At 41.4% G+C, this 24261-nt stretch overlaps 1 protein-coding gene across 1 annotated transcript in view; it reads left to right on the top strand.

Annotated features, from left to right (window-relative positions):
- SEPTIN8 (septin 8) overlaps nt 1-24261 on the top strand; it is a 59548-nt gene that overhangs the window by 23557 nt on the left and 11730 nt on the right. Inside the window, exons 2-8 of the mRNA XM_075856460.1 lie at nt 3549-3663; nt 7274-7469; nt 12465-12651; nt 17319-17480; nt 18888-18984; nt 22419-22587; nt 22913-23045. Coding sequence (XP_075712575.1) covers nt 3549-3663; nt 7274-7469; nt 12465-12651; nt 17319-17480; nt 18888-18984; nt 22419-22587; nt 22913-23045 — 1059 coding nt within the window. The remainder of the gene's footprint in view (nt 1-3548; nt 3664-7273; nt 7470-12464; nt 12652-17318; nt 17481-18887; nt 18985-22418; nt 22588-22912; nt 23046-24261) is intronic.

The following is a 24261-nucleotide window of genomic DNA, read 5'->3' as shown; positions in this document are numbered from 1 at the left end:
AAAAACCAAAATCTCAGCCTCGTTCACATCTGCATTGGTGTTTCCGTTGTTCTGCTCCGTCAACGGACACCTTCGGCACATAATGGAACCCATAGACTGACGTAGGCCCCTAACGGGGCCTTTAACGCAGATTTGAACTGAGCCTTAGCTAGTTTTTGCATTGCAGTATAGCTTCAAGCACTGGTTGGGGGCCGATACTATTGTTCACATAATGTTATGACATGACCGTGAAGAACTGAAGCAAATACAGGGAGACAAGTTCGAGGTAGTGGTGGTTAGGGGTTATCCAGGCCTTTATAAACGATTGTGGGAAGCTGGATGACTAGCTCTGTGAGCACTTTAATGGCTGCAATTAGTTGTTACTTTTGTAGGATACCAAAGATAATTGAGAGACAATGAATAGAATTCTCTTTTCTCCAAGCTTCATCTGTAACCGTTTCACGCTCTAGCTATAGTTGTGCCGCCATTGACTGCTTCTGCAAAGACTTTTACACAGGCCAAGTATCGGGCAAACAAGCGTTCACTGAACACTCCTTCTCGTTCATTGCCCTGTGTAAACAGGGCAATAATCAGCCAATGAACGAGCTCGTTCATCAGCTGAATGTGTTTATGCAGCCAAAAATATTATCATAGTCGGCAGCACATCTCACTGTGTAAACAGGGAGATGTGCTGCCGACATGATAGAAATGTATGGGGACGAGCGATCGTGGTAATGGGCGCACGTCCCCAGCCAGCTCCTTGTGAAAGGAGTAAACGACGACTATCAATAAGCTATCTTGTTGATCGGCACTCATTAACATGTCCCACGTCGGCCCGTTTAAGCGGACCCTAAGGCTATGTTCACACGGGGTCTTTTGCCGAGTTTTTTGACGCGGAAACCGCGTCGCAAAACTCGGCAGAAACGGCCCGAGAACGCCTCCCATTGATTTCAATGGGAGGCGTCGGCGTCTTTTTCCCGCGAGCAGTAAAACTGCCTCGCGGGAAAAAGAAGCGACATGCCCTATCTTCGGGCGCTTCCGCCTCCGACCTCCCATTGACTTCAATGGGAGGCAGGAGAAAGCGTGTTTTCTGCCCGCGGCGCTCAATGGCCGCGGGCGAAAAACGGCGCGATCATTGCTATTCACACGGAGTATTTTGGGGGAGGAATATCTGCCTCAAAATTCCGTTTGGAGCTTTGAGGCAGATATTCCTCCCCCAAAATACTCCGTGTGAACATAGCCTAAGGGTGCAGTCACACACGTGGAGTTAAAATATGCTGCAAAAAAACGTTTTTTTTTTTGCAAAAAAATTATGTGTGATGATTAAAGAGGCTCTGTCACCACATTATAAGTGCCCTGTCTCCTACATAAGGAGATCGGCACTATAATGTAGGTGACAGTAATGCTTTTTATTTAAAAAAACAATCTATTTTCACAACGTTAGGAGCGATTTTGGTTTATGCTAATGAGTTGCTTAATGCCCAAGTGGGCGTATTTTTACTTTCGACCAAGTGGGCGTTGTACAGAGGAGTGTATGACGCTGACCAATCAGCATCAAGCACTCCTCTCCATTCATTTAGACAGCAGAATCGCGTTCTTACTAGAACATGATCTGCAGCCACATACACAGCGATTCTGCTTGATTAACATTAATCCAGTGTCCTGATAATAAATACACATGACCTCCAGCCTGGACGTCATGGGTATTCAGAATCCTGACACTTCTGAATCTTTTCTGTGAGATTCCAGCAACGGATACGAAATCTCGCGAGATCACGGAGGTAAACGAGATTTCGTTTCCCTTGCTGTAAATCTCACAGAAAAGAGTCAGAAGTGTCAGGATTCTGAATACACATGACGTCCAGGCTGGATGGTCATGTGTATTCATTATCAGGACACTGGATTAACGTTAATGTCTGTGTATGTGGCTGCAGATCATGTTCTAGTAAGAACGCGATTCTGCTGTCTAAATGAATGGAGAGGAGTGCATGATGCCGATTGGTCAGCGTCATACACTCCTCTGTACAACGCCCACTTGGTCGAACATAAAAATACGCCCACTTGGGCATTAAGCAACTCATTAGCATAAACCAAAATCGCTCCTAACGTTGTGAAAATAGATTGTTTTTTTAAATAAAAAGCATTACTGTCACCTACATTATGTAGGAGATAGGGCACTTATAATGTGGTGACAGAGCCTCTTTAAATGATTTTTGAGAAATTACTTTTAGAACGTTGTAGTGCTCGCAACGCGCAGGGAGGAAGAAGTCCTATAGAAGACATTCATGAGCTTCTGCCCCCCTCACCCAGTGACCGATGATTGACAGCTTTCTCCTTATTAGGGTATGTGCACACTCACTAATTACGTCCGTAATTGACGGACGTATTTCGGCCGCAAGTAGTGGACCGATCACAGTGCAAGGAGCCGGGCTCCTAGCATCATACTTATGTACGATGCTAGGAGTCCCTGCCTCTCCGTGGAACTACTGTCCCGTACTGAAAACATGATTACAGTACGGGACAGTTGTCCTGCAGCGAGGCAGGGACTCCTAGCATCGTACTTAAGTATGATGCTAGGAGCCCGGCTCCCTGCACTGTGTTCGGTCCGGGACTTGCGGCCGAAATACGTCCGTCAATTACGGACGTAATTAGTGTGTGTGCACATACCCTTACTGTTCGTAGGGAGAGAGTTGTCAATGGTCGGCAGGCGGAGCAGCAGCTCATCAATACAACTGAAACTATTGGGCAGAGTACACGGACCATCTAATATATATTGGGGGGGATCGTCCCTTGATGGTTTTCACCTGTCTGATCGTGCTTCCCCCTGAGACTTTTGGATAGACGCTTATGTGCTCTATTGTAATGACATGTATGGTCAGCAGAACTTCATGTACATATCAATGGGGGAGTCCAGGTTAATAACCGTTCTCTAAATGATTATTCGGCTGACAGCTTGCGAATGTCCATGGCCAGCCTAAAGGGGTCGTGTAGGACTAATGATTGAGCGAGTACGTGTCCCTTGTAAACGCTATCAATATGTGATCACTGAGTGGCTTAATGTTGGGTTCCCCACCAATCACGAAAATTGGTGTTATTGACTAGAATTGGGGCTGAGCACCTACACCAAACCCATGAATGAAAGTGGCGCAGTTTCTGGTAAATTATGGGGGCCTCGGTGATCGTGGGGTCCCAGCTTTTGGGCCTTCACCGAAAAGGATATGAGAATTGTCAAGGGAGTGAAAAGATAGATAAGCTGTCACTGTGAACACAAGATTATATAGGGTAGGTGTGTATTAAATATACATTTAAATAGCCATTTCTATGATTTTAATATAGTATAAGTCTTTTGATGTGTTATACAATGGTTCTTTATTTATTGCGACTTCTGAATTCTGGGAGGATCAGATTTTTTTTTTTGCTGATGTCTGTTCCATAATTATTAGTATGTCTGGAATGTAGTAAAATGGGACCTATATCTTTACTGATCCCAGTATCATGGTAACTGATTTAGCGATGTGAGTACTCCTACAACTATTCCTGTCCATTAACTGTTCTCTATCTTGTGACAGAATGAAGAAAAACGCAGCCTCTCGCTGGGCGGCCATGTTGGTTTTGACAGCCTTCCAGATCAGCTTGTTAGTAAATCAGTTACCCAAGGTTTCTGCTTCAACATCCTATGTGTAGGTAAGTCACCCAGTCGTAGTCATGTGGTTTTTGATTTTTAGTCTGGGCATTGTTTTTGCATTAGTGGTCTTCATTTGCTATTGCAACACATCTGCTCTGTTCTACACGAAAAGCCCAGTATTTGGTTTGGGTTGTAGTCTGTTGTATATTTTATTTTTTCCACAAAATTTCAGGTTTGATCCGAAAAGGATCCAGTCTCTCTTTTTTACTTTTTCATTGGGGGAGGGGCAAAATGAAAGAGGTTGTCTCATTAGGACAAAGTCTTATTAAACGTAAGCAAGCATGGTGATCGCAGTTCTGGCTTCTATAACCCCCTGTTACCAGCTGTTCGGCGGAAGCCGCATTTGTCCATTACATTGAGATGAATGGCTGACCATGGACTGGCTGCGTCCCACAGAGCAGGAGCTGTTCTTACAGACTGCCTCGTCTAAGTGGCTCATAGAGGAGCATTACAAGCGGAGGACCCTCTCTATGACTTCTATCTGCCCTAATAAGGTACATGAACGTATTTCCTCGAAGGAAAAAAATGAACGAGTCCCCCAAATATGGCCAGAGTACCCCTATTTTGAAGGTCAGCCATCTTTGAGCTGAGAATTCCAAGCGCAGTGACACCTTACAGGTCCACAGAACTCTCCAAGCTATGATCGGATATCTGCAAATTTTTATTTTTTATGATTTTGTGTCTACAGCTCCTATGCAGATCTATACATCTCAATGATGTATCTGAAAACAAACAAACCCTGTTCATACTCTATTCCATCTGTTCCCTACTTATTACTAACCTACTGAATATAATCTAGCGATCAAGACTATTTGCGAAGTTGCTTCATTTATAATTTTAGATGGATTGGAACAATAAAAAAATAAATTGGTTGGGAACAACGGCAGATGTTTAATGAGTTAATGGTCAAGAATGTGATTTATACAATTCCCGGCCTGAAGTCTTTAGGCCAGGGCTACAACTAGACTTTTTGTAGTGCTATTGGTTCGATTTTAACTATTGAACTACAACTGTAGTCCAAATAAGTACATTGAGTTGTATGCAATCCTGTGGACTTCTGCTGTCACTCAAGAGTTAAAATCAATCAATAGCGCTACAAAAAGTCTCGGTGTAGCCCTGGCCTTAGAATTGGTCAATACTGCTGACTTTTATCTAATGTCTATGGGCATCTTTACTTGTATTTTTGGAATTCGTTATTCAGGTTCGCTTGTGTTTATACATTTTTGTCTCTATCAGATTGGCAGGCACTTAAGATCCTAGAAGGAAGAGCTTGTATTATTTTCACAGGATTTCTGTAGAACACATGGAATGCAGATTAGCTAATCCAACCTGTATATTTGGCTCGCTCGGAGAGATGGGAATCTCCTTGTCAGCAGAACAAAGGCATTTCCTGAGATATGTCAGACATGTTGGTAAATGCCTGATTGCTATGTAGATCTCAGGTCATCGGGGTAACTCGCATTTAGAGTTACTGTACGTGTCATTCCTACATTAAGATTTATGACTGGTTGACGGGTGTTAAATATTTCTTATTTAAGACATTGAGCAACTTGGCCAGGTAGCAACTAAAATGTCAAAAAGCCTAAAAAGTGTCCTTGAAGCTATTTTCACTTTAAGGGTATGTTCACATGGCTTATTTTCAGCCGTTTTTCGGGCCGTAAATGGCCGAAAAATCGGAAGCAGAACGCCTCCAAACATCTGCCCATTGATTTCAATGGGAAAAGCGGCGTTCTGTTCCAATGGGCTGTTGTTTTACTTCTTGGGACGTTTTTGGAACCATTTTTCATAGACTCTATTGAAAACCGCTCCAAAAACGGCCGTGAAAATCGCCAGTGGCTTAAAAAACATCTGAAAATCAGGAGCGGTTTGCCCTTGAAAACAGCTCCGTGTTTTTGAGTTTGCGTGTGAACATACCCTAACTGTAATAAGTTGATTTTAACATAATTGTATCACTAAACCTGGGGAATATTTAGGCTTTATAAATATGAGGACTGATAAAAACTCACATAGCAATGCCCAGTGTATAATACAGCCAACCAACCACATACTGTAGGACAAGTAGTGTTGTCCTGCCAGAGTAGCACCCATGCCTGATCCATCCATAGCACACTACTACACTCCATGATCCCATGCTGCTCCTCTCCACTAACAGGAAGTTAAATGGTAGCAGCCAATCGGTTGCTACTCACATGTAACTTCCTGTTCCTTTGTGGTGAGCACTGAAGAGCCATTCTGGCAGAAACCATATATGACGATCATTTCTGCTGGGACATATGTGTAAGGTCCTGTGACAGGAGAACAGTGCTGGGACTGCTGACTTTCCCACTGAATCTGGGATACGTGACTTTACCCAAATTTCTGCCTGCATGGCACTTCTAGGGGCTGCAGCATGGCCTGCTATATGGCTTTCTGGAGCTCCGAGAGGGCATAAACGACCCCAATGTGACAGACTCCAGGCGTAAAAGCAAAAGCATTACTGTCCTTAGTTAGCTAGTTTTGGTTTTACATCTCAGGAGCCTGACTGGTAATAGTTTTGGTATCCAGAGATGTTCACGTGTAATACAGCTATATATTTTTCTTTTTCTAACACTGTCTAATCCCAGTAATACATCAGAAATATAGAACTATTGAATAGAGACTAACAACAACTATCTGTAATTCAGCCTGGACTTCCCAAAAGGCCACCCATATGCAGTGGGTTACTGCTGTCTTACCAGTGACTTAATATTTACTGAGGTAATGGGGTGCTGTACTCTTAGGCCCTATTCACACGACAGGGATTCTCGGCCGTGTGACGGCTGTTTTTTGAAAGGCCGTCGCACGGCAGCATTAGGAACAATAGACCCCAAATGGGGCTATTCACACGGCCGATTGTTTTTTGACGGCCCGGTAAACCAGGCTGTTAAAAAATGGAACATGCCCTATTTTGGGCCGTTCTCCCGGCCGCACGACTCCCATAGAAGTCTATGGGGCTGTGGAAAACACGGCTGTCACTTGGAAGTGATCCAAGTGACAGGGAAGTGTTCGGCAAAAAATTGGCAAATTAAATTCATCAGTTTTTAAAACGGATCGGGAAAAGACCTGATGCAAAACAAGTCAAAATCTTCCGTTAAACGGAAACACGGCCCAAAACGGAACAGATGCAAAACGGACATTTTTATCAGCCGACATGACCCTGTCGTGTGAATAAGGTTTTCTGAGTTACAATGTAAGTATATTACAAATGTATTTACGTTAATAAATTACAAGCATTAACACAGTCATTTTTAACTCGGGGAAAACCCCTTTAAAATATGTCAAATATGTTTTAAACGATTTTAACAGCTATGCAAACCTTTGAAAGGCATTTTTTTTATTTATTAAAAAGGTGTGTTTGGTGCAACTTTATAAATACTTTTTATTTAAAATTTGTTTGATTTTTTTTGAGATACAGCTGCTCTGTATTCTCTATACACAGCAGCTGTATCTTTTGCTAAATCTTGCTCACGTCAGGTCCGCGGGTCTTGGGTGTCTCTGACACGCAGGATCCACCTGTAATCACCTCTAAGTTCATAACGTCAAATATTTGCTGGGCTATGCTCCATGTAATGGTCAGATTTTTTTCTGTAGGTGAAACCGGTATTGGAAAGTCTACGTTGATGAACACCCTTTTTAACACAACATTTGAAACGGAAGAAGCCAGCCATTATGAGAACGGAGTGCGATTAAGACCGCGAACATACGAGCTTCTAGAAAGCAGCGTGCACCTGAAACTGACAATTGTGGACACAGTGGGATTTGGCGACCAGATCAACAAAGAAGACAGGCAAGCATTACCACTTGCTGTGTTTTTCTTTTCTTTCATTGTTGAGGGTCTTGTGTGGGGAATATACTTGAGTTGTTAAAGAGACTCTCCGCCTAAACTTGGTCATGGTTTACGTGGTACGAAGATAGAGAAATTAGTGTGGTAACGGGGTCGTCTGTTTTGTACAACCCTTGTTCATATCAATAATCCCCGGACAATGCGCTTACCCCGGTGTGTCTGTGCTGTCTGGACCTCCCACGATCCGCTGTGTTCCCTGGGGCAAGTGGCTAGCGAGTGTTAATTTCCCAACAACAGCGCTACAGGAGAAATAGTAGTGTAGGTGCCTATTGAAATCAATGAGCGAGCAACAGACAATTCTTTGTAGCGCCTTTCCGCCGTGTCAAAAAGACAGGTACGCCCCTGTATTACATTAATGTTCCCCAACACGGCACATACAACGGGTTAGTCTAAGGCATATAGTCCCTTTAAGTTTTGCCTCCTTGCCCCTTCTTCCATCAGCTGCCTTGTGCTAAAGACCTATGTAATGTAAGCCACGCTGGTTGCTAGGAACACACCCTGCCTCGGATTTCAGTCACGGATTCTCGACTAATTCCACGTCGGATTTTTCCACACACAAAAATCTGCTCGTGAACATAGCCTTATAGTGGTTGCTTATGCTGTCGGCCAGCTTTCTAAGACACTAATATCATGTAGTCAAATTTTCAACAATTTGAGATGAGGTTAGAACTGAAAGACTTATGTTTACGGATAATCTTTTAATTTTAGGATCAAATGCTCTTTAATCCTAACCGTTCAATAGCTCAGACTTCACAATACCATCATTGGGCAGGGGAAACTATTGTTTCTCCAAACAAGATGGTGCGGTGCAATAAGCCTGTTAATGATAGGCTGCCCAAGTGTTTGATCAGACCCTGTGAAGTTGTGAAGGCTAATGTGGAGGTAAAAGCGTCATAAAGTTGTTCGCAGGCCGTAAACTTGACAGCAGATTTTGAAAGCATGCAGAAATATAGAAAAAAAAATCTCCAGGTATATTTAGGGTCCGTTCACATGGGGCAAAAACCAATGTGTGTTTATTTTGCCCCTGTAGCACTTTTATAAAACACTTTTGTGTTTTAACCCCAAAACATTTTTTAATGTGCTAGAAAATCTGTGCATTATTAAGACATTAAAACGTTTAAAATCGTCATTCAAAAAAAAAAAAGGCGAGAGTGCGAAAACGACCTCCCGCTTCTCCACACTGGAGCAATTTATAGGAGACCGTGTAAATAAAAATTGATTTACAATGACTTTTTGTGCTCTTTGTAGGCCAATGCACACTCCATAAAGTATGTCTAGCAAACCAGGTGACACGTCCAGGCAAACCTATATTTTATGTTCCTGGCGTAGCCTATTATTAAGGTAATTGAGGAGCATCCTCGTCATTGCACTCCAAAGAGACAGTCTTCAGGAACATTGGATCAGTCTGCAGCAGCTCTGCGTCTGGGAGACATAAATCAAGGGGCCTGTCTGTATCACACAATTTCCAGTAACCCTGGGCATTGCTGTTAAGTATGTGTTCACACGTACACGCACAATTCTGCTGTCAAGCTGACTTGACGGCGCTGGGAGGCATAGCATAGACGTTGTGGTGAAACGAGCTTTTACTGTAAATTACTGTGGACCATCAATTGTGAACCATGCTCCCTGCCCCCACCCTGTAAGCTTGGTCTTAATGAGAGTTATTTTACTTTGAGGCAGAATACGCCGCAGATTTATTGCAACAGTAAATCTGCAGCGCAATCTCAGAAAATGCAGGTAACTCATACATGGAAATCTGCAGCAAATCGTGCTTTTTTGGTGCACATATTGCAGCAGACTTTCTGCAGCGGTTTTACCTGAGGGTTTAGTGTAAAGCATGGATTATAGCAAACTTTATGTGCCTCTGCAGGTTTTTTACAGCGTTTCCGCTGTGTAAACTCTGTGCAAGCCGTAACAAAACTCCACTTTCGTATTGTAGTGCAGAATTTATGCTTCCCATTGAAGTTTATGGCCCAAACACGCAGCATCTCCGCAGTTACGCAGCATTAAATTGACATGCTGCGGATTTGAAAGCAGAACACTTTCCGCACGACTTTTCAGCGTTTTGTTTACTGCAGCGTGTGGCTGAGATTTGCAGACATTTTATTCACTTTGCTGCTACTGTAAATGCTGTGGAATTTCTGCACTGTGTGGGAACCAAGCCTAAGAAGACTTTTTAACCCCTCAATGACCATGCCAGAAAAAAATCTTAATGACCAGCTAATATATTTTTTGCTTTTCAGCAGTCCATAATTTTTCTTTTTTCCTTTTTTTTCATTAATGTGGCTTTAAAGGCCTTGTTTTATGCAGGAGAAATTGTATTTTCCTGCGTAGTGGGAGGTACAAATAAATTAATGTGTAATTTTCTTTTTGTGGCGTGAATATATATATAAAAAAAAAGTGCATTTTGGCTTTTTTTAAATTTGTTTATACCATTCACATTTTACGCTTAATAACATGTTAAATTCTTTTAGGTTATTATGGTTGTGTAGATACATAATGTGTATAGGTTTTTATGTAATGTATGGGCAACAAAATATTATTTATATTAAACGATGACTTTGAAGGTTATATATATATTGTTACTTTTCTTTTTAATCCCATGAAGGGTTAACTTTAACAACTTTATTTTAAACTTCTAGTGTATTAGCATACTCCTGTGTGCTAATACATTACACTGTGTCACTATGACACAAGTTGCTGTTAGGGTAGCACATAGTGTGCCCTAACAGCAGGCATACTGAACAGACAGCCCTGGGGTCCTTTCTAGGTCTCCAAGGCTGACTGAAGAGGGTCCCAAAGTCTACGATCGGGTTGCCGAAAAACCCTGGTGTAATTGAAAAGGGAAGTCGCATTTGATCTTGCCACGATCACTGATCAAGGAGTTAAGCGGCCGGGATCGGAGGTTGCTCTGTTCCCAGCTGTATTCAATAGGCTGCTCCAAGTACAGGAGCCATTAGTAATAGCTTCTGCTTAGAGCATGAGCACTCACTGTAGCACTCATTAGCCTTTTCTACAGCGACATCAAAAGACGTCGCTGTAGATTCCGGACCGGCACCTCCCTCTGTCAAGACAGTGGTTGGCTGTGAAGTGGTTAAGGAGGACTTCCTGATAGAACATATGAATGGTGCTTCAGTGTACATAAAACGTCTTACTTCTGGTCAGAGCTGTCAGTACTTGACGTTACAGGCCCATAACCTGCAGTATTCGTGTTGCGTGATCTCCTGAAATCTTCATCCATGGATGATTGAAATCCTTAATGTGGATGGTGCACCCTCACAATATCCCTGTAATAACACGGTCCTAGATAGAAATCAGGACAGAAGTGTTAGAATAAGATTGCAAGACAACAAAAATGTTCTAGAGGACCTTTTATATAATGTATCTTGCTGTTTTGGTTTTAGAGATGGAGAAGTCATGGCTTCATATTCTATTTATTTTTAAATTACTTTCCAGTCGTAAGAAGTGTACTAGACTATAATAAAATGGGATTGAAACAGTCATACGACTACTTAATATGATGTCCAGGTGACACGCGGTGCTGATAGAAGCAAAACGGTCGTAGCTCGAGGGAAAATATTTGGGTAAAGAATTTCCCAACAATAGATATTCCACCAAGCCATTCTAATGTTTCTTGCTACATGGTGTGAAAAAAGTCCACATCACCCACCAACAATCATGGGGCCATTTCATTGGTTAAAATCCTATATCCACAAGAATGCAATTACTGAAACCGGTGTATCAGATTATTTTACAAACTTCTACAGATGGTTATTTAAACCAAGTCCCCATTTATGGCCATAGAGTTGGCTGTGCGTTCTCGTGAATGGGACCATTTCTGACACATTCAGCAAAAAAAACAAAATTGAACTATTGTGATCGTAAAGTAATTGTCAGCATAGAATTTATACCAAAATTTGTTAACCAATTATTAGACAACCGTGTACATGGCCAGACGATAACAAGCCATGATCATTTTGAACGATTCTATTGAAAATAAATGTATCAATTACTCCTTGTTAATACTTGTTCACATAGGAAGAGAATCTGTAGGTAAGTTCATGTCTATTAAACAGTCATAGAACGCTAAAAGGCTGGAATCGCACATGCAGTTTTATTAGCTGAACATATCAGCAGATCCATAAAGAAGGAAAAGTATCAAGGAAAAACTGGTATGTCTCCATTCTTCTTAATCCAGTGTTTGGCTCAAAAAACTGCCATAAAAACAGCGTGCGATTCCCTAGTCTGCAGAAATGTTTGCAAGCTGGTTACTGAGAATATTAATCTCCTGTAAGCGTGTTCTATAAAGCATACCTCAAGTTACGAGTGCGGCACATCTCCCGCCAGAAAAGTGACAGTAGGAGATACAGCTGCGAATGCGGTGGTCTAGATAACTGCGTGACGCTAAAAACCTCTCCTGACCCGCAGCTTAGCAGCAGAGGCTTCCGGCTTTGTACCGTTGTCTAAAACATTTTTAAATTTGCGATACGGTAAAGCTCGACTTACTTTCTGTATTGATGGAGTGCTTAGACTTAGACTGGCTGGTTCACCTCATTATTCTGTCCCTCATTTAACCTAGTATTAAAACAAGAAAACTGCAACTGTTTTGTAAAACTTTCATCTTCCAGCACCACGGTCTTTCTTCAAAGCTCAAACTTGGCTGAACTCGTCCACGCGTGTGTCCCGCTCCCGTTCCTGCTCCTTTCCCGCCTGTGGAGGACAGCTACTATTCAGTGCTTTTCATTAAAACACAGAAGTGGCTTTGTCCCGCATTGGAGAACAATCTAACCCACATCACCTATTGGGATTTGTGGCTATTTTAACACTTGTTGTGCCAAATAACAACAGTTCATCTTTGTTCTATTTTTTTTGTACAGTAACGTAACCAGTTTTCTATGATTTTAGAGTAACCACCATTTACATGGCATTTTTGTGCAGTTACAGGTCAGTCGTTGACTACATTGATACTCAGTTTGAGAATTATCTGCAAGAAGAACTGAAAATTCGACGTTCCCTTTTCAACTTCCATGACTCCAGGATACATGTCTGCCTATACTTCATCACCCCAACGGGACACTCCCTCAAATCCCTGGATCTGGTGACCATGAAGAAGTTGGACAGTAAGGTACTAAGAGAAACGCTCAACATGTTTATACATATACATCAGTTTCCTCCTTTTCTAAATCACAAGGGAAGTTTTGTGTTTCGTTTATTCCTTAGCAACACAAAAATAATAAGAGGAAGCATGCCCAAATGTGGCTTTGTCATATAGACTACAGGTGACGGGTAAAAGAGTATCTTTAGAAAACTTACTTTCATTTCATGTAATTATGTCCCAAGCTGCCAGTTTGCTTCGTCCTCCCTCATAAAACTACTTTTTCCAGCTTTATATGTTTTTATAATCCAAAAAAAAAAACACTTTTATAGACTATAATTTGGGGTTAAGGATCAGACACCGTGGTCAAATCCAAATCACTGGTAGCTTACACTCCGGTAAAGCCATATTCCTCAGTCGTATCTTTTATATACATTTCCCACTTTTTAATATTCACTTGTTATATTTAAAAGTAGCTTGAGAGCTACGGAAAGTTGGGAACCCCTACTCTACAGGCATGGATTTAATGAAGCCTGTCTCGTCACAGTGAAAGTGTTTGTTTACTCACTGTGACTTACTGCAAGCAAGGGAATGCTGGCAACACAGCTGTTGTGAATCTAAAATTCACAGCATGTCCTCACAACTTTAGGCTGGAATAATAAAGCCTTTGAGGGTCATGGCATGCTGGGAGTTGTAGTTTCACAACAGCTGGAGTGCCGAAGGTTGCTAACTGCTGCTCTGGGTAATATGGCTACAGGAATTGACTGTCAGACAGCTACTTCCTGTTCCAGAAAGCTACTTCCTGTTCCAGAAAACGTATAAAAGTAAAATTACGCACCGTTACTACACATAAGGATGACGGAACAGTCTATTATTTATGTATAGCGCAACCGTATTCCGTAGCGCTGTACAGAAATTGTCGTTGCTGTCTCCAGTGGGGCTCACAATCTCCATTTTGGCGGCAACCACAGTACCCAGAGAAAATCCACGCAAACACAGGGAGATACAAATACCATGCAGATGTTGTCCTCGGTCAGATTCTAGTTTTCATTTTTGGCCAGATGTCTGCTTTAACTAAAGTGTGCTAAATAAATATATGGCTTCCCATGAAAAGCTGACCGTATCATTCACTGATAGTCTTTTTTTTCCTTGTAAATGAAAAATGTCTGCACAGTCTGGTTGTAATACTCTCTCTAGAGGTAGAGATCGCCATGATGGACACCAGTGGCAGGATAGACTGGTTATATTACAGTGTATAGTTCTGACTGCTAGAGCTGCGCCTTAATACCGCCTGAGACACTGGATGGACTGCATTGTATAGGCTGTCCTGTAAATAACTGGTGACTTCAGGCATGCAAAATTCTTATGTTTAACTGTTTGCTATGATAATAGATGGTAAGGAGTAGGGATGCACGATGCATCGAAACTTCAATACTGTTTCAATACTGTGCATCCCCAAACAGTTTGATACCGTTATTTCATGTATTTCGATACGAAGCTGTGCGGCTGCACAGCTCAGTATTGTAATACATGAATGTATGAGAGCGGGGCTGCAGCTGTGTAATACTGCCAATGCGCCGCTCCCGAGTCCTGACAAGTGCGTGCCGTCAGGATGATGCGATGCGGAAACATAATGTTGTGTCTACAAACATATTCAATTTATATTAGGAAAATATCACTATAAGTGGTATAAACAGATCACATTGTCACTACATGAATGATATCAGAACAATATCTACAAATGTATACAAAAACCGATACAAAATAACGGATACAAATAATAATGAATAAAAGAGAAGTATTTATGCATACTGTGATTTATAGAGGAGCATATCAAGAACAAGAGAAGTTTACAATTAGATGGTACAAGGTATGTGTCCGGAAATATTCCAGTCTAATTTATTTTGACGTATTAATTTTGTAGTGCCTGATGAAGGTCAAAGACATGACGAAACGTTTCACTGATATTGGCATAACTATTAATATGACAAATCATAGTACCTTTCTTTATATCCCTAGTAAGGAGCCACATGCCACTTTATCATCAGGTGGGGGTAGAGTTGTTTGTTGTCACAAGGCAGCATCCGCTTAATAACTGTTTATTTGTAATGTTTGCTGTAAATGTCAGTGCTCCTAAATAATTGACTACAAAGGGCAGTAAATGTTGTGGGCAGCCGTTTTGCTCCACACCTTCCTTTTCATCTCGCTCTGCATGTGGAAATGACGGTAAGAACTCTGTACGGGTGCAGTCCCACGTGGCAGATTTTGTTGCAGAAGTTTTCTGAGACTGCAAGTTCCATTCAGATGAATGGAAGAGATTTTCAGTCGCAGAAATGTATGCAACAAAATCTGCGAAAGTGACTGGACCCTAAAAAGTGACAGCATTTGATTCGGTAAGTGTTCCATGCATGTTGGCCAGAAGTCCTCACAACATAGATCACAAGTATTTTAAACCTTTTTCGTTGTTTGGCATATGCGTTCAGACTTAACCCTATCGCTAACTAGCGGTACCAGACGTTTGTTAGCCTAAATTGTGCTGACAGTCTCCTTTTAAGGCCTTTCTTTACATATTCTGTTTAGGTTCCATTCCTGGTATTCGTTTAAAAAAAAAATGCATGCAAAATCTGTATCAAATCTGCACTGTGTGAACAAGGCCTAAAAGATAACAGGCACGCCTCAGACGTCGGGGTGTTTGTTACCACTTCATGCTGTCCTCATATAGTCCACTCCTGCATAAATTTGATGACAGAATCCCTTTAAAATATGTAAGTCACTACCTTTGGGTAATTCTTACCTGCTATTTACTCTATTCGGTGTTGGCTGCTTCTTGGCTCTGCTTCATAAGGGCACATTGAATAACTAAGGCCACATTAACATCTCGTTTAACGAATACTTTGAGAAGTTCCTTCTTTTGGCCTGTCCGCTAATGGAGCCATAGGGACACGTTTAGTGTGTAAACCAGCTTTCTTGGCGTACACGCTAAACATACGTCACAAACGTGATGTGAACAGGGCCTTAGCTACATTGTCTGTGAGATGCACGTCTTGTCCAATCAAAGGTTCAGGTTGCTGCTTTTTTCCCTTCCAACTGTAGATCTGCCTTTTCAGACTGGCTGCTGGGTACAAGCACAAGCTCCCCAGTGCTTTGCAAGCTATCGACTGGTGTGGCTGGTAGTTTCTAATCATTCTACTGTTATCGTGTATCTGACACCAATATACGGCGCCAAAGCAGCCACAGTGAGGGGAGAGTCGGGATGGTAGGACATGGGGTTCTGAATACATGTTCATTTTCTTTGCGGTTGTTCTTTAGCTTGTATGTGTCTTTAACACATTTCTGGTATGTTAATGTGAGCCTTATTGTGTGAGATTTGGGGACAGTTAATTTTTCGAGCCACAAGATGGTGTGAGGAGGTGGTTAATGGACGCATTCATACGATAAACATTATCACAGTAAGCGTTTATGTTGAAACACTAGCATTTCTATAGCAGCTGGGCATGGGGTGTATTCTCAGTTGTCTTGTTCTTCTGGACTACTCATTATTTATTACACATGAATGCACCCTCCTACGGTGTACTTCTGCAGATGGGAACTGAGTACTTGTATACTGCGGAGACAGCTTGTTAACACCCGCAGTGACCTGCTGGATTAACTGTTCGCTCATAAATTCATATTCATTAATAATAAATAAAGATTACCATCATTTTACAACAAAAACCTAGAAGATAAGTAGCGGCTATTACTACATTGAGTATAAAAAGAAGAATCCTACAGTGAAAAATGTTCTCGTGTTGTCGAGATTGGCCGTTCGGATCTTCCTTGATAACAATGTGCATTCTTCTTGAACTCTCTTGGGGATTTTACAGTGGTAGAAGATTGTCGGACCACATGTCTGATCACCATCACATTTTCTTCACATGACTAACCCATGGCTGTTAGGAAGAACCATCTATTTGACTTGAAGCGGATATTTTAAACATTTAGCCATTCTTTTTTCAGGTTTAAGGGCAAAATTTAAAGGGATGGTTGGGGGGGAATCGGCTGAGTTTGTGCTGCGGCAGTACCTAAAACGAATCGTTCATGTTCCAACGGTTTATTACGTTTGAGGAGGCGTTTACTAACTTACTTGGTTAATTTTGGTGTTGGATAACCTGGTTCATTCAAAGGGGTTTACCCATAAATGTTAGATCGGTGGGTGCAAGACTGATCAGACCTTTGCTGGTTGAATGCGCCCAGTACCATACAATTCTTTGGGAGGGACAGAAATGGTGCATCAGAGGTCTGATCCCACAAATTTAGAATACATCGCCTATCCTATGTGTAGGTGATAAATGTTGTTTGTGGTAAAACGCTTTTTAATTCGCCACAGAAAAAAATCACCAAACTGTGATTTGTTTACTCAGACTCTCCGCATCGACTATAACAATTTGCAGAAAGATCAAAAAACATTCAGTGTAATAAGGCTGGGTTCACACTGTGCATTTTTACTGCGTTTTTAAGCATGCATTTTTGCTTTTGGTTGACGAATTCTAAATTGAGAGACATGGGAGTATATCTACCAAAACCAAAACAAAAATGCACAGTGTGAACCCAGCTCAAGTATGCAATAAAAGGAGGCAAATACATAAAATTAGTGAAATTGCTTCCAAATCTTATCAAGAAATCCTGCTCACCATTCCCATCGTCTTCCTCTTCTTCAGGTTAATATCATTCCAATAATTGCTAAAGCCGACACAATTTCCAAGAGTGAGCTGCACAAGTTTAAAATCAAGATCATGAGTGAGCTGGTGAGCAATGGGGTCCAGATCTACCAGTTTCCAACCGATGACGACGCCGTGGCAGAGATCAACTCTGTGATGAATGTAAGTAATATCATGATAGCCAGAAGGTATACGAGAGTCATTGTGCGCTCTTCATAATGCATTGTAAGGCAACATGTTTTCAATATATATATATATATATATATATATATATATATATTTTATTATCCTTCTGTAATCCTGAACGGTTCTGTGTTTATTATACCTGTGAGGTGACCTAGTATTTATAGTTTTGTGGTGTACATTACGTTTGCTGTATATTGTGGCCAATAGATTTCTCCTGCAGCTCTCTAGTGCCCTCTAGTGGTAGTATTAATGCAAATAGGTTTTCCTCTGAAAGGATGGGGACGCTTCATGGATATATTTTTGTAGATACTCTCTTTTGCAACACATGGAGGACCGTCCACATATACCATATAAATCCATATACATTTCTATACGTCCACTAGATTTAAAGTGGTCAGTAACGCCTGAGTTAGGCAGTCTACATCATGTATTTACTACTGGCCTTATATCCTTGTATCTAGAGTAATACTCATTATTTCAAGAACAGTTCTAGTTTTAAAGTGCCCCGCCATACAGTTGTTCTGTCATGTACACTACATGATATGTTGGTGCTATATTATTATAGGATAATATTATGTGCTACAGTGAGGAAAGCAGACCAGGTATAAAGGTGAGAGGTCTATTGTAATGAGACCAAAGCGGACTCGAGCATTGCAGACAGATAATGTAATACTTCTTAGTATCGGATGATCATCTTGTATTGTGAAGATTTTGAGATTTGCTTGGTGCAGCTCTCGGACATTCACCACTTTGTCACTATGTAAGCTCAGTTGTCATTTTCTGGAAATGTGTGCATGCATGTGGTGGAAGGTTTCTGTGCGGTAGTATATAAGGCCTTATTCACATGACAGGGAAAATTGGCCGTGTGGCCAAAAAAATGTAACAGCCATCAAATGGCTGCATTAAAATGAATGTATTTCTATGGGGTTATTCATGCAGCCATTTTTTTTAACGGACCGTATGAACGGCCTGGGAAAAATAGGACGTGTCCTATTTTTACCTGTTTTCCCGGATCCCTCAATAGACTCAAGTCTGAGTGATCCATGAAAACGGGTCCCGCACAGGTGCAAATTGGGGTCCCGCACAGGTGCATATTGCCCATGAAAAACGTCAATTTTTTTACGGCCTATTTGACTCCCGGTCGTGTGAATATATCCTAAAGCGTTATCTGAGTTGACCACGATTAGATGCTGTGAAGAACACAATCTATTGTGTTCCTATCCTTCTGAGTTTTTGTTACCATGTATGAATCATATCCTGCAAAGATGATGTTTTATTTCTATGTAGAATAACAGTAGTTTTTGAAAAGGAAGAATTCTTTACGCTTGTACTACTAGTTTACTCACCCGCTCACGGAGGCCTAATGCTGCTTTGTGTTCTTAGGCTCATCTCCCGTTTGCAGTAGTGGGCAGTACAGAGGAGGTAAAAGTTGGGAACAAACTGGTGAGAGCCAGACAATACCCTTGGGGAGTTGTACAAGGTATGTAACCAGACTCTTATTAATGTTCTCATTTAGTGCCAAATCTAATGACACTTTTAATAGGATACAATCCGGAGTAAGAAGTGCCACATTTCTAAAGAGACGATCACTTTTTAAGAAATGTGTTGCATCTTCGGCTGTCTGTGTGCCACTGAGTGAAATCTACGCCAGCCAGCTCCGTATGGTAGCCAGACCCCTTCCAGCTAAGCTCCACCCATGTTTGAGGAGCAAAGTGCTGAGAGCAGCGTAAGCGGTCCAAAAGTCACAGTTCGAGACTTTTAAGCAGTTTGCTACTTTTCGAAGCAATTTTTCTGGCGTACAAAGGTGGTGAAGTCGTTTTTTTGTTTTTTTTTTCCCCACAGACACACACCATAGTGTATAAGGAATTTAGAACATTGTTAGAAAAGTCTCATCCTAAAGTTGCTGCCATTAAATAAAAAATTATTTCGGTGTCTTACTATCGCTTATCTTTGAAGTTAATGAAAAGGAGGACAAAGACTCGACTATTAAAGGAAATAGTCTAAAGTCAAGCTCTACATTGGCTTTATCGTCATCAAATATATAATCTAGTTTCTTTGTACTATGTCTTAATGCCTTTTTTGTCCGTTTTCACTTATTTTTCAGTGTTCTTTTCTCTGTACAATATAGAAGGAATGTCACCTGGAAACCATCAACAAGCAGACTAGCTGCCTTTTGCGATTGTGGGCATGGCCGACCGCGGACAGCCTCCCGCATTTTGGGCCCGTGCCCCCATGCAAAGTATGGGAGCACGGCCCGTAAAAAGAAAAAGATAAGACATGTCCTATCTTTTGCGGTACGCTTTTACGGCCCGGACACTTTCCCGTAAATAAATTGGAAGGTGTCTGTGAACAATAGAAGTGAACGGGTCCGTAATTGCGGTCCGCAATTACGGATGATTTCTACGGTCGTGTGCATGGGGCCCTCATTCTAGTTTATGAAACCGATAAGTACAGTGATGATAAAATCTCTATTGGGTATTCATGTGTTAATGAGCCGAGCAGTGTTCCATTCAGAGTTGTACACTATTATGCACAGTTAATGAATACATAGTAAAAAAAAAAAAATAAGGTTCTGTTCACATGCGCTTTTTTTTTGGGCAGGTTTATGCTATTCTTTGACAATCAGAATACCATACCATGCTGCTATTTGGTAAAAGACAAAACAAGACCCATTATTAGGTAATGAACCGGGGAAGACATGGTGGATATGTCATATCTGTCGTTACTCCATTAAAAAACAGGAACCATGGCGCCAGTTCGAACAGAGCCTTAGAGACTCGTAATCAGTAGCTTTTTGATGTTTTTCACATTGCAGGAGTAGTTTCTGCATTGTAAAACAAATTGAAATATTTTTTTTTTAAAAGGGTCATGAAGGTATTTTATAAAGATGGATTCTATATAGTGCCTTTTATTCAATGGTGGAAGCCTCTTACAGAGGCTGTCACCACATTATAAGTGCCTTCTCTCCTACATAAGGAGATCGGCTCTATAATGTCGGTGACAGCAGTGCTTTTTATTTAGAAAAACTATTAGCGATTAGCGATAAAACTATTAGCGATTTATTAGCGATTTTAGCTTTATGCTAATGAGTTGCTTAATGCCCAAGTGGGCGTGTTTTTACTTTAGACCAAGTGGGCGTTGTACAGAGGCTTGTATGACGCTGACCAATCATCATCATGCACTTCTCTCCATTCATTTAGGCAGTGCATAGGGATCCTGTTAGATCCTTATGTGCTGTCTTATACTAACACATTAACGATACTGAAGTGTTTAGACAGTGAATAGACATTCCACGGGATGTCTATTCACAATCCCTGCACTTCGTTACTCTGTGGTAGTTACAGCAGAGGAAGCGTAATCTCGCGAGATTACGCTGTAGATGACAGGTTACAGCGAGATTACGCTTCCTCTGCTGTAACTACCACAGAAACCGTAACGAAGTGCAGAGATTGTGAATAGACATCCCGTGGAATGTCTATTCACTGTCTAAACACTTCAGTATCGTTAATGTGTTAGTATAAGGCTGGGTTCACACGACCTATTTTCAGGCGTAATGGAGGCGTTTTACGCCTCGAATTACGCCTGAAAACACGGCTCCAATACGTTGGCAAACATCTGCCCATTCTCCTGAAAACAGCTCCGTAATTTCAGACGTAAATGTAGTTATCGTGTGCACATACCCTTAGACAGCACATAGCGATCTAAAAGGATCCCTATGCGCTGCCTAAATGAATGGAGAGGAGTGCATGATGCTGATTGGTCAGCGTCATACACTCCTCTGTACAACGCCAACTTGGTCTAAAGTAAAAACACGCCCACTTCGGCATTAAGAAACTCATTAGCATAAATCTAAAATCGCTAATAAAGTGGTAAAAATAATCGTTTTTTTAAATAAAAAGCACTGCTGTCACCTACATTATAGCGCCGATCTCCTTATGTAGGAGATAGGGCACTTATAATGTGGTGACAGAGATTATTTAAACAAATCCATGCAACGTTCATGCGTCTGGTTTTATCACAAATAACAGACGTTAGAACCTCATATAAACAGCCCCCAAAGAAATTACTTTCTCTGATGTCCATGGCCAGTTTCTGTACACCTTACTTTCCAGATACAACCCACTCTTTTCATGCATAAGGTTGCATACATTGGGAAGATAGGTTGAACAACTGTATATACATATACCTGTGTATGTATATATATGTGTGTGTGTGTGTGTGTGTGTGTGTGTGTGTATATATATATATATATATTGAAGAAAATCCCACAGCACTCCGTGTTAGTGCTTGATAAAGGTCCCATAGCAGGACGGAAACGTTGCAGCTTGTGCTGGCTTAATAAACCACCATTTTTTTCACTAACACGGAGTGCTGTGGTATTTTCTTCAATATTGATCTATATCCCCTGGATCAGGATTACCTGCTTGCACCTTCGTGAAGTCAGGGTGCAATATTCTCGTTGGGGCACGTGATCAGTGCCCCTAGAAATTAATCCAAACCTCTAAAACACGAGACAGCACTCCTTGGTCAGTGAAAACTAGAGGTTTATTCACCACATGCAACGTTTCAGCCCTACTCCATGGGGCCTTTTTCGTGCTTGAGTAGGGCTGAAACGTCGCATGTGGTGAATAAACCTCTATTTTTCACTAACCAAGGAGTGCTGTCTCGTGTTTTAGAGGATTATATATATATATATATATATATATATATATATATATATATATATATATATATAAAATATCTCATTATACCTGTATTCTGTATGAATTTAATAAACAAATATATTATTTCATTTATAATAATATTGGACATACTTCTATCACAACACCTGGAGATTTACAGCGTCTTTGCTTTTCGTCATGGCGAAGGTTCTTGATAGAATATTTGAAAGTATTTCTCCCTGTTTAAACTTAGTTGAAAATGAGAGCCACTGTGACTTTGTAAAACTGAGAGAAATGCTGATTCGAGTCAACATGGAGGACCTGCGAGAGCAGACACACACCCGCCACTATGAGCTATACAGGCGCTGCAAGCTAGAAGAGATGGGATTTAAAGACACAGACCCTGACAGTCAGCCATTCAGGTCAGTATGGGGAAGCCATAAGGCATGGCAACTTTTTCTATAGCGTTCAGTGGCAAACATGTGATCCCCACATTCACGCGCAGCTTATTATTTGTGTACAGTTTTTCTTTATACAAGGGGATATGGTTAGGTTTTTGTACACTTCAATGTGACCCTGTAAAACAACAAAATACTGGCACTGGTTGCTGCCATGTGAATGCTCAGTGTCTGCCATGTTAGACTATGTCCTGTGGAGAGCAGCGTTTCACTATAGCGGTATAACTGATGTTAATGAAGGTTTACAAACCACAGTCACATGAATCTCTGTTCTGTCTGGTGTGGTTAGTCTTCAGGAGACTTATGAGGCCAAAAGGAAAGAATTTTTAGAGGACCTGCATCGGAAAGAGGAAGAAATGCGACAGATGTTTGTGAACAGAGTCAAGGAAACGGAGTCTGAACTGAAGGAGAAGGAGCGTGAGGTTGGTGATTTCTTATTATACGTCCTACCGGTTGTACAGTATATGTATAATCTGTCAAGACACTGATAATGTAGAGACTAGTGGACAGATAAAGAAGATTAGCAAGGAAGGAAGTTTGAATGAAGCAAAGAGACTAAATGGGTACCTCACGAAAAAGAGAACTACTTGTCTCTGACTGTGGGGAGCTTTTTAGACACTGGCTAATAATCGTCACCTTTTACTTGTTTCTGAGTGGCAACGTCTGCATGGAGTTTGTAGGTACTGCTGGTGATTGTATGAGTTTCCCCCAAGTTATCTAATTTCCTCCCACACTCCAAAAAAATAAAATACTAATAGGTTAAAGAGACCCTCTGGTACCAGGACAAAATTATAAATGTTTCTATGGAGTAATATTACCTGGTGCCCTCCAGTTGCATCCCCCTGCTGTGGATTAGCTGCTATGGGGTCCCCTCTGTATTACTCCAAAATAGCCTTTTACAGACTGAGCCTAAGACACTCACTTTGTTCTCAGATTGGCCAGAACTGCTCACACAGCTCTGGCAAATCCGAGAATAGTCATCTGAGAAGCGCCGCAGCCATGTTGGGACAACACAGAGGGGACCCTAAAATGGCGGATCGACGGCAGAGGGGCTCAATGCGAGGGCATCAAATATTAATACTCTATATACACAATCATATTAAAAATGCTGTTGCGGGACTGGAGGGTCGCTTTAATTTGCCCTCTTGTCTCACGGGAAAGGGACTGATGAAAACTCAACAAAACAGCTAGTTGATCTGCGCTCGTTTGCTCCTGTCACACGGAGCTGGTATGGGGCGAGCACTCGTTACTACGAACACTCGTCCTCATACATTTCTATCATGTCGGCAGCAGGGAGAGGTGCTGCCGTCCACGATAATATTTTTTGCTGCACAAACGTTCATCGGCTGATGGTTGCCCTGTTTACACAGGGCAATGATCGGGAACAAACATTCATATGAACGCTCGTTTTCCCAATAATTGGCCCGTGTTAAAGGGCCTTAAGTAACGGGAAATAAAATAAAAAATGGTTTACCTCAGACTCCATGGAGGTAAGGAAGGGATCATTAAAATGATGTATGGATGAGGGCTCATACATAGCACTGATACAGCCTATCCGCGCTTAAAAACCGCAACTACATGCAGCTTTTCATTGCAGGTTTTAGCTCTGGGATTTATGCAGTTTCTTACCGGGTTTGA

This window comes from Rhinoderma darwinii, chromosome 3 (genome assembly GCF_050947455.1).
Source record: "Rhinoderma darwinii isolate aRhiDar2 chromosome 3, aRhiDar2.hap1, whole genome shotgun sequence".
NCBI classification, from domain to species: domain Eukaryota; kingdom Metazoa; phylum Chordata; class Amphibia; order Anura; family Rhinodermatidae; genus Rhinoderma; species Rhinoderma darwinii.
This window is presented reverse-complemented; position numbering and strand designations above follow the sequence as displayed.